Source organism: Octodon degus, unplaced genomic scaffold (genome assembly GCF_000260255.1).
Source record: "Octodon degus isolate 3935 unplaced genomic scaffold, OctDeg1.0 scaffold00091, whole genome shotgun sequence".
NCBI lineage: Eukaryota > Metazoa > Chordata > Mammalia > Rodentia > Octodontidae > Octodon > Octodon degus.
Window position 1 is genome coordinate 3,030,240 of NW_004524667.1, and position 11,953 is coordinate 3,042,192.

Genomic DNA, 11,953 nt, shown 5'->3' on the forward strand with positions numbered 1-11,953 from the left:
TTATAATTTCACTGTTCCTAATCTATTGTCTTTTAAGTTTTATAAAAATACTGAATGCCACAAGGAAATGTATGATAATTATATAGAACAAGCAGGTTTAGTTTATAAAATTGCCAAGTAAAAATAGCATTGATATTCTTCTGTGAAATAAAGACATAGAGGTTTTGGCAAGTAAATAGTCTACTACTTAAATATTTATTTATATGCTCTAGTTGGGCAAGTTCCTGAGTCTGAAAATCAGAATTTCAAAGTAACTAAATATACAGAGGCACTCTCTCAAAATGTGTACAAAATGGCTAGTGACTTAAAATTCTCACAAAGATTAACTGACAGAAATAGATTACAGTAACAGTGACTATTATTTATTATACATAGGAAATGGTTAGAGAACTTAACTGTTATGTCCAAAGTTATACACTCATGTCAAAATGTTATCTCTAGAATATGTACTATATACCAATGGTTCTTAGACTTTTCATTTACATCAGTTGTTGGGAGAAAAGTACATTTACAGTCACAATAGTCACAATAATGTTATAGGAAAATATGCTTTATATGTTATTTGTATTTCATAAGGCACAGTGGTGCCTCACACTGTAAATGTTACCACTCCTTGAGTGTAACGTATGTCTCTGCTGTAGAGAAATTTACCCAATTTCTAGCTAAGTCAACTCCTTCTCCTATCCATTACAATTCAAATAAAATATTCTCTCAATGAAAGTACTTCCTAATTCTCATAAGCACTCTCCTGACTGCCTTACGCATGCTGCTTTGAGAAAACTTTTCATACAGTATACCTCAATTATGCTCAACTGACCCTCCAGGCAGGTTAAACACTATAAGCAATGGCTGCATCAATCATCTTAATCCAAAGTACTAGCACAGTACCTAAGAAATAAAAGTAATAATTTTTGTTACAATAATTTTCTTATACATAAATATGCATAGAAAAATATTGTGAGAATATCTCAATTTTAGTGAATACTACATATGAAAACAAAAAACTTGTATGCCAGTTGGTTACTAAAAAATGTTTCTATGTTTAATTTCAGTACTCTTTGATTATAATTTTTTCTAAATTGATAATGATTTCCTAACACATTCAGCTAATGGTAGAATCCTTGTTTGCTATAAAAATTTTAAGGAGAAAACCAAAATTCCTATATAATATGGTAAGGCATTTATGATCTTTAGAAACATGTAGCTCCCTCAAAGAAATTTTATAAATTATACTGCTCATGAGATACTATAAACGGACAGTAGCATAAACAAAAGTTTTGTGGGTTAGGTCAAATTAACTTTACTACCCAGGATGGAAAAGGGTCACAATTACCACAATGTATCTGACATATATTAAATAATATTATTCTTTCCATATTTCATCATCAAAAATTCTCATTCCAATACCTTTCTTTTAACACACACACACCCTACACCCCCTTCTTAATAAGATTACTTTCAGCTGCAGTTGCTTGATCAGCTTCAGTCTGTTCATTTTCAGCACTGGAAATATCAGATCCATTTTCAGGCTCTGTGTCATCCTGAAGACTTTTATCCACATCATTTGTATGGGGATCAAGGTCCCCTTGTTCTTGGGATATATGATCAACAGTCTGAGATGGCAAGTATCTAAGCTGAGGTGAATCAGGCTCATGATGGCTTACTGGAGACTGTAACAAATGATGATGCTGCCGATGCCTTTCTTTCTCCATTTGTTTGGCTTCCTGCAACTGGAAAGAAATACGTTAAACTCTAATACTAGTAAAATAAGTAGCTCAAAATCTAAAGAGATGACATTTCATTTGGATACGATTCTTTTTCACATAGACTTAGAAATTACAGTCCATCAGAAACAACATAAAATACACTAAAAATAATTAACGTTAATTTAGACATTAAAATTTTAATGTCTAAAAAGGTAGGAAGAGCCTTCTAATCTAAGTAGTCCAACTTTTTTCTTTTACATGAAAGGAAACTAATTGGCATGATTAGTCAAACACAATAACAGAACTCTCAAACCAATAGTTCAACTCATTTATGGGAAAGACATTTCCAAATTAACAGTAAGAAATCTCTAACTTATGTACATGCCTATAATCCCAGTTCTCTAGAGAGCAGAGGCAGGAAAATCGAAACTTTGAGCTCAGGCAATTTAGCAACTTGGCAAGGGCCCTATCTCCAAAAATTAAAAAAAAAGGGCTAGAGATACAACGCAGTGTGAAGGCCTTGCACTTAATCCTTAGTGCAAAAACAAAACTATGACTTGTAAACAAATTTTACCTTCAGTCTACCTTCAACAATTTGTACAATTTAGTGGGAGAAGCAAATGCTTTGGAGTCAAATGAACATGGTGTCAAATTCTATTTTTTTCCACAGACTCCAAAGCTGTAGAAACTCTAGCAACACCCTTGGACAGAGGGACAGAGGGACAGAGGGACAGAGGGACAGAGGGACAGAGGGACAGAGGGAGAGAGGGAGGGGGAGGGGGAGAGAGGGAGAGGGAGAGAGGGAGAGAGGGAAGGGGGAAGAGAGAGAAAATAATATTCTCTGAAAAAGTAACATTTTCAAAAGAAAAAATAACATTTTCTGTACACACATATACTTTTCTAATGTAAGGATTTTCAACACTAGCACTACTGACATTTTGGATTGGCTATTTCCTTGCTGTATATGACTTGTTCTACATGCCAAAAGGTGTTCACAAGCATGTCTGACCTCCATCTACAATATATCAATAACACCTCCCTGATCCAGTTATGACTATCAAAACTGTCTCACTGTACTTTCTGAAGCATAACTGCCTCCAGCTATTTCCCCTCTCTTAAAGAGAAATCAGTAATTTTTCTACAGGAATAATCTTAGAATTGAACCTTTGCTGTTTTGTTTTTTGAGACAGGGTCTTGCTGTGTTGTTCGGGCTGGCCTTGAACTCACTATGTAGTCCAAGCTGGCCTTGAACTTGCAGCAATCTCCCTGTCTTATTCAGAGCTCTGTGCTTACAAGTGTGTGTCACCATACCCAGCACTATACTGAGGTTTTTATAATAGGGTCTAGGAAAGTTTTCTCAAGAGTTTTATTTGGGGGAAGAATACAGATATCAGTGATCTATGCATATATGAATTAGACTTCTAGCTTGCAAGATTTTAATAACTATGGTAGTTACTCCCCCTATTTTATTTTTATCCATTTCCCCACTTTTGTATGATTATCTATAACACAGAACTAAATATGCTTTATAACATGAAACATGCTCATACCTTTATCACAATTCAATTATAAATTTATGTGATTATCTGATTAAGGTTCATCCCCTCTCGGTTGAAACCCTTTGTTCCAGTTTTTCAGACCTTTGAAGGTAGTAGTCATGTCAGTTTTGTCCATGACTATATAAGTAAGGCCTAACATCATGTGAGAAATTCAGTAAAAACTTGAACAAATCAAATAACAAAACTTGACTCTACCATTTTAAAAAGTGATCAAATTATTTTCATTAACATCCTCAAAAAGGCAGCAAAATCACTATGGTTGTAAATTATCAGATAAGAGATATCCTGCTACACAGAAGAGAACCTGCTACATAGGAGAGTAACTGATCAGACTGCAGTACTGTGTCTTGGAAAACTACACATCTATACACAAGGTGGGAGATCTTGTAAGAACTCACATAGAATGTGCTTTCTAAGGCACTATTAGGTGAAAAAAACAAAGTACAGCCAGAGAGATGGCTCAGTAGAATAAGTGCTTCCCTGGCAAGCACAAAGGCCTGAGTTCAATCCCCAGTTCCGCCAAAAATAAATAAATAAAGAACGAAGTACAGAAGAATATTTATGGGAAGATGGCTACCCACAATGCGTCTTCCTCATATACTTGATCTTCACTCCCTTTTGTGCATTTTCCTCCCTTGCAGAGCACATATGGTCTGTGGAACCACTTCTGGTTGTAAGGTAGACATTACAGCTTCTGTCTTGTCACTCTCTCATATGATTCACTCTGGGAGAAGTCAAGTGTCACATCTGAGGCAACCCTCTTGACCCAGATAGAAGGTAAGGAACCCAGACTTCTATCCAACACAGAGTAAAGAAATGAGGCCTTTTGCAAACAGCCACATGAGTAATCTTTTTTTTTTCTTTTATTTTTTTATTTTTATTTCTTTTTCTTTATTTTTTTGGTGGAACCGGGGATTGAACTCAGATCCTTGCATTTGCCAGTCAAGCACTTATCCTACTGAGCCATCTCCCCGGCCCCCACACGAGTAATCTTGAAACATATATCCCTAGTCCATTAAATTCTTTACATTTTGTGCAGGGTCTCATTACGCAGCTCAAACTGACAGTGATCCACAGAAAAGAAGCACTACAGAAAACATGAAATCGTAAGACACAGAAGCAAAATGCAACCCCACACCCCCAACCCACCCAGGACAAGCCCAGAGCACAACAGAGAAAATCAGAAGTCAACCACTGGAACTTTCTGAAATGACAGCAATAGCAGTGCAAGAAACAAACACAATAGGCTATAGAAAAAATAATCTTGGGGTTGGGGAGATGGTTCAGTAGAATAAGCGCTTGCTTGGCAAGTGCAAGGGCCTGAATTCATCCCTGGTTCTGTAAAAAAAAAAGAAAGAAAGAAAGAAAAAATAATCTCAGGTGAAAAAAAAATTATCAAAATGACATTAAAGCAAATGCAGATTAAAAAATTAGAGGAGCTCAGGAAAACAACAGAGAGCATGAAAGAACAATATAGAAAAGATACACAATACATAAAACGATTACAAATAGATTAAAAACTCCACTGAAACTTTGCACAACAGACTGAATAAGAGCAAGGATAGAATATCAGATCTAGAAGACAAGATTGTGGTTAGTAAACATAAAAAGAAGGTATCTTAACAGCAAGAGAACACTGAAAAAATCAATTCAACAACTATACGATGAACCAAAAAAGAACATAAGATTGACTGGAGACAGTGAGAAAACCTGACAAAGTGCAAAAGACAAAACAAACAAACAAACAAGACCTCTTCAAAAAATGGCAGAAAACTTCACAAACATGAATAATTATTTGACATGCAAATAACTGAACAATGGTAGAACTCCAAATAGCCATGGCCAAAAATAAATCTACACTATGGCACATTTCAGAAATTCAACACAAGAACAGAATATTGTAAGTGGCTAGAGAAAGGAAACAAATCACCTTTAAAGGAAAACCCATCAGAATCAGAGGAGACTTCTCAAACCCAACCCTCAAATCAAGGACAGTCTGAGGAGAAGCATTTCAAGCCCTAAAAGAAAATCGGGGCCAGCTAGATAGCTCAGCAGATTAACTGCCTGCTTAGGTAGATGCAGATGTTAGGGGTTCAATCCCTGGCCTGCCGTGCTAGTCCTGCCCCTGGAGTGTGCTGAGGCAACGATTGAGACCGGGCATGGTGATACACGCCTGTAATCCCAGCGCTAGGGAGACTGAAAAACAGGAAGGATCACTACGAGTCCGATCTGTGCAGTGAGACCCTGTAGATCCTGTACTAAATAAAGAAAATCATCAATTCAGACTGATATAACCATTCAAAACTATCTTTCAAAATCAGTGGAGAAATAAGATATTTCTATGACAAAGAATAACTGGAGAAATGTTATGACCACCAAACTGTTCTTAGAATGCTCTAAAAGATGTATTAGTAAGAGATACCTAAGACTGCAAATACACATGAATACCAACAGAAAGCAGCAGTCAACAGGGTAAGCAATTAAACATAGGGACCCAAATAACAGGAAAAGAACATGAACAAGATAAGCCAGTACATATCAGTTATAACCATCAATGAAAATGGTTCCCACTCACCAATCAAAAACAAACACACACACACATCAGACTGGAAGAATGTATCAAGAAATGAAATCCACAATATGCTTCATTCAAAAAAGTACTTAACTCAAAAGGAAATTCATAGACTAAAAGTCAAAAGATGGAAAACAATTCTCCATGTGACAGAAATCCATGAAAAACAAAAACAAAACAGGAATAGCTATTCTATTTGCAGGCAATGTAAACTTTAAGCCAAAAGTGATCAAAAGAGACAAAGAAGGTCACTTGATACTTATCAAGGGAAAACTCCAAGAAGACATACCATCAATATATATGCACCAAGCACCAGTGCAGCCAACTACATAAAACAAATATTAACAGATATGAAAAACCAAACATACACTAACACAACTGTTGTAGGGGACCTCAATATTCCACTCTCACAAATAGATCAATCAGACAAAAAACAAAAAATAAAAAAAAGAAAGAAAAGAAAAAAAATGCTGTAATTAAACCAAGCCTGTGATCAAAGAGACATGGTAGATGTCTACAATGTGTTCTACTCTAAAACATCAGCATACACATTCTTCTCAGCTGCACCTGGGACATTCTCCAAAATAAACTACATATTAGCACACAAAACATGTTCAAGTAAATGTAGAAGAAGTGAAATCCCAATGCATATTATCTGACCATAGTGCAATGAAACAAAATCAACAACAAAATAAACCATAAAAAATGTGATAAACAAACTGAAATAAAACAACACCCTTTTGAACAACTGAAGGGGTCACAAAGAAAATTAAGATTAAATTACAGTATATACAATTTAACAATAATTCCAATATACTAAAACTTATGAGATGCAATGGAAGCAGTCCTATGAGGGAAATGTATACCTATGAACTCTCAGGAAAACAGCTCAAATAAACAATCTAATGTTAAAACCTCAAACTTGTAGAAAAAGAAAAATCAAATCCAAAGCTTATACAAAGGAGGAAATTATAAAGAGCAGAAATTAATGCAATTCAGATGAAGAAAAAGATACAAAGAATCAAAGAATCGATGATTCTTTAAAAAACAAAACTAATAGAATGTTAGCTAAACTCATCAAAAAAAAAGAAAAGAAAAGAAAAAATCACGAATTTAAGCAATGAGGAGTGAAATGGGGCAAATCACAACATATGCTACAAAAATCCAGAAGATCATCAATATGTACTACAAGAATCTATATTTTAGTAAAATGGAAAACACAAAAGAAATGAACAGATTCCTAGACATTCAAGTGCCAAAATTAAGTCAACAAGATATACAATTCTAAATAACATGGTATCAGCCAATAAAATTGAAAATATAATTAAAAATTTATCAATGAAGAAAAGCACAGGCCCTGATGGACTCACCGTTGACTTCTATAAGAAATTTAAGAAAGACTAATGCAACTAATCTTGAAACTTTCAATGGAAATTTAAAGGAAAACAATACTTACAAAATCATTCCTGGATGCAAGTATTAACCAATTTCAAAATCAGGAAAAAAAAAAAAAAAAACCTAATCAAAAAAGAAAACTACAGGATAATCCTCTCTATGAACACAGATACAAAAATACTCAATAAGTAGTGAACAAAATGCAGCAAATGATCACATCAAAAACGTTATACACCATGACCAAATAGGATTCATTCCAGGGATGCAGAGATGGTTCAACATGTAAATCAACATGTGCAACACCATATTAATAGAACTAAAGACAAAAATCACACTATCATCTCAACAGATAAGAGAAAAAACATTTATGAAGTCCAATGCCCATTCATAACAAAAAACCTACAGAAAATTGGAACAGACAGCCTTTTGCTCAATCTGATAAAAGCTACTTACAACAAATCAACAACTAACATTATATTAAATGGTCTAAAACTAAAAGCTCTTACTCTAACTTCAGAAACAAGACAAGGATGTCCACTATCACCACTCCTATTTAATATGGTTGTGGAAACAATAGCCAGAGTAATTAGACAAGAAAAAGGAATAAAAGGAATAAGGGTAAGAAATGAGTAAGTTAAATTATAATTATTTGCAAGTGATATGATACTCAACCTAAAAGACCCCAAAAATTCCACAAGATTTGTAGACTTACCTAAATACAGCAGTGTAGCTGGATATAAAATCAACACTCAAAAAATCAATAGAATTTCTAGAAACAATGAACTCACAGAGACAGAAATCAGGGAAACTATACCCTTTACAATACCATTCATAAAATAAAATACTTATGAATCAATCTAATAAAGGAAATAAAAGATTTATACATTGAAAATTACAGTACTCTGAAATAGGGGATTGAAGAGGACATCAGAAAATGGAAAGATTTCCTTGTTCATGGATATGAAGAACCAACATAGTGAAATGGTTATACTGCCAAAACTCTTACATAGATTTAATCCAATTGCAATCAAAATACTATTAGCAAACTTCATACAAGAAGAGAAAACATTCCTAAAACTCATTTGGAGCCACAAGAAACCTAGAATAGCAAAGACAATTCTGGACAACAAAAGCATGTCAGAGGGCATTATAATCCTTAACCTTAAATACTACAAAAAGCTAGTATGTAGTATGATTAAAATCAATGCGTTATTGGGAAAAAAAAAAAAAAAAAGAAAGAAAGAAAGAAAAGACCTGAGGATCAGTAGAACAGAATAGATGATTCAGATGTAACTCCAAACACACTAAACCACCTTATCAGGAACCAAACATGCTCACTAGAAGACAGATAGTCTCTTTAATAAATAGTGCTGGAAAAACTAGCTTTTCACATGCCAAACAATGAAACCAGAGCCATGTATATCACCATGGACTAAAGTACAAATGGATCAAAAATTTAAATATGAAAATAGAAATACTAAATTTGCTGGAAGACAAAATAGGAAGAAATCCTGAAGACATACATGTAGGCAAAGACTTCATGAACAAAAATCCAGACCACACACAGGAAATACTTCAAAGAATCAACAAGTTGAATCTCACCTTATTAAAAAGTTTTTGCATAGCAAAAGAAATTACTAAAAAAGTGAAAAGACAATCCATATAAGAAAAATTATAACTAGTTGTTCCTCAGACAAAGGACTTATATTTAGAACATATAAAGAACTGAAAGAAATCAGGTTCACCAAATTCAAAGACTCAATCCAAAAACAGACACCTGAGATGAATACACACTTCTCAGATAAAGAAAGACAAATGACAAATAAGTACATCAAAAAAATATTCAAAATCACTGGTTATTCAAGAGATTCCATTTCACCCCAGAAAGAATGGCTATCATCAAAAAATAAACCAATGTGCCCCGAATGGGGTTTGATACCTGGCGTGCCGTGCCGGCCCCACCTGGGGAATGCTGAGACAGCAACTGAGACTGGGTATGGTGGCATGTGCCTGTAATCCCAGAACATGGGAGACTGAAAACAGGAGGATCACTACAGTCGGATCTGTACAGTGAGACCCTTTAGACCTTGTACTAAAATACATTTTTAAAAAAGAAAGAAAAGAAATAAACCAGTAAAAAATGTTTGAGGGACTGTAGGAAAAAAGAACATTTCTGCACTGTTGGTGGGAGTGCAAGCTGGTACAACCACTGAGGAAATCAATATGGAGATTCTTCAAAAAGCTAGGATTGGGGGCTGGGGAAATAGCAGTCTAAGCATCTGCCTGGCAAGCACAAGAATCCAGGTTCAATCCCCAGTACAGCATGCTTTGCGGGCTCCCAAAGGCCATGCCAGCCCTGCCCTGGGCCCGCCAAGCCAGTCAACAAAATCAGGAGTGTGGTGGCAAACTCCTGTAATCCCAGTTTTGGGGAGACTGAGACCAGAGGATCAGTATGAGTCTGAGCCACATAGTGAGACACCGTACCAAATACATAAATTAAAAAAAAAAGCTAGGCTTGGGCTAGGGAGATAGTTCAGAGGCATAAGCATCTGCCTAGCAAGCGCAAGGTCCTGAATTTGATCCCTGGTACTGAAAAGCTAGGATTATAGGTCCCATTCTACCCAGCTATTCCCCTCCTGGGTTCTTCCTAGAAGAATTAAAAACATCATATGACAGCAATATATGCACACCCATGTTTATAGCAACACAATTTGTGATAGCTAGATCTTAGAAACAACCCTAATGCCTAATCAACCAAGGAATTGATTTAAAAAAAGTGGTTTTTGTTTTTAAATATAATGGTGTACTACTCAGTCATAAAGCAGGACAAACTTTGATAGACTTTGATAGGTAAATGGATGCAACTCGAGACCATACTCATAAGTAAGATAAACCAGATGCACAAGTGTAAACATTAAACTGTTTCCTATTGTGAGATGCTAAAAGAGTAAATAAGATCTAAATGTACATTGGATATTGTAAACTGGGAAGAAACTTAAAAGAGAAACTGAGATGGGGGAAAGAGGAAAAGGATGGAAAAAAATATATATATACATAAGATAGTTAAGATAATTATAGAGCTAGTTTATCTGAGTTTACTGAAAAGAATGGTTATTCTAATACTGTTTGGACAGTATTTCTTGCCAGTATTTTATACTCTAAAAAACTATTACAAAGGTACTAATAGTGTTTGGACAGGATATCATGCTTGCATCTTGTACTATGAATAATCACTATGAAGACAACAATATGCAATGCATTATTGAAACTGTCCTACTAATCAGTTTTGAAACTGTCTCATTGCTATTTCTCAATAAAATAAAAAAAATACATCAAAAGGAATTTGTTTCCATAAATATAATGCTTGCCATTAAACACAAAATTGTTTATGAAAAAAAGGTAATAAAAATATATATTGTATTAATTATTGTTGCTGTCCTACTAGCCTGTTTTGAAACTGTTATTTTTTCTTTTTTTAAATTGGTACAGGGTCTCGCTATACAGTTTGGACTCAGTGATCCTCCTGTCTCAGTCTCCCCAGGACTGGAATTGCAAGCATGTGCAACTCCTGGTTTTGGGGCTGGCATGGCAATGTGGTACCAGGGATCAAGCTTGGGGCCTTATACTTACCAGACAGGTGCTTAGACCACCAAGCTATCTCCCCAGCCCTTCTTTCTCTCTTAAATAAATAAATAAAAATGTTGGAAGCTTGTTTTTAATCATGAAGATCCAAGTAATAACATACAATAAACATACAAAAGAAAAATCCCAAATAATTCTAGTTGTACTTCTTACCAAGCAAAGTGAAGCAGTTTTAAATGTAAGGTATATCACAACCCTTAATATATGGATGAAACAATATATTTTTTTAACTATAGAAATGTATTGTTAAGGCTCAGTGGATATTTTTATACCAAAATAGATCAAATATAAATATCTAATATAGATATTAGATCATATCTATATTACCCTCTATGCTAAGTCTGAGTTCAATAAAAAATCATTCATAAATATTCCATGACAAAGAAGGCAATCAACCTTTTTCACACTTGTGAACTAGCAACACATTCTGACCAGTGAACCTTAAAACAAAGCAACGCAAAAAATCTCCAGTAACAACTGTAAATGAAAGGCAATCTTTTCTACAGAAGCAAAACCGTTACTATAGCTATTGTAAACTACTTATTTTATGCCTTTGTTATATACAATCTCTTTTTAAAATACTTACTGCTTGGTTTTCCATGCGTGCAAAGATAACATTTAGCATCTGAGTAAGAGTAGCTTTGGCTGTTGTCTGGTTGATAAGATTTTTGCTTGCTAGATAGATATTGTAACATGTTCTCACAGCTTGCAGTACAGTTCCTTCATGAATTTCTATGTGTTGTGATGTTACTGCAGTAAGTAAAGCCTTAAAAAGGGATGCAGGGGCAAAGTTAAAGTTTCTTTCTTCAGTGTTTCAGCAAAAAATATGAGTATTTTCATATGACAAAATGCTTAGAAACAATTATCACTTTCAAGTAAACTATACAGAATTTCTACTTGTGTTGAATATATTAGTTCTTAAAATAGTTAATATTTTCTTCATTCTAGTAGCAACTGCAACCCCAAAACATTAGAAAAAACATCTATGGGCTGGAGAGATGGCTCAGTGGTCTAAGGCACCTACTTAGAACAAGCTTGGCAAAGCATCAGGGACCGCGGTTCGATCCCCCAGCACCACA

At 34.8% G+C, this 11,953-nt stretch overlaps 1 protein-coding gene across 2 annotated transcripts in view; it reads right to left on the minus strand.

The window, feature by feature from the left end:
- Positions 1–11,953, minus strand: part of Arfgef1 (ADP ribosylation factor guanine nucleotide exchange factor 1) — a 156,044-nt gene that overhangs the window by 90,700 nt on the left and 53,391 nt on the right. For both annotated transcript variants that reach the window (XM_004637529.1, XM_023722363.1), the window contains exons 5-6: positions 11,461–11,640; positions 1,457–1,730 (exon numbers count right to left, since the gene is read on the minus strand). In XM_004637529.1, coding sequence (XP_004637586.1) covers positions 1,457–1,730; positions 11,461–11,640 — 454 coding nt within the window. The remainder of the gene's footprint in view (positions 1–1,456; positions 1,731–11,460; positions 11,641–11,953) is intronic.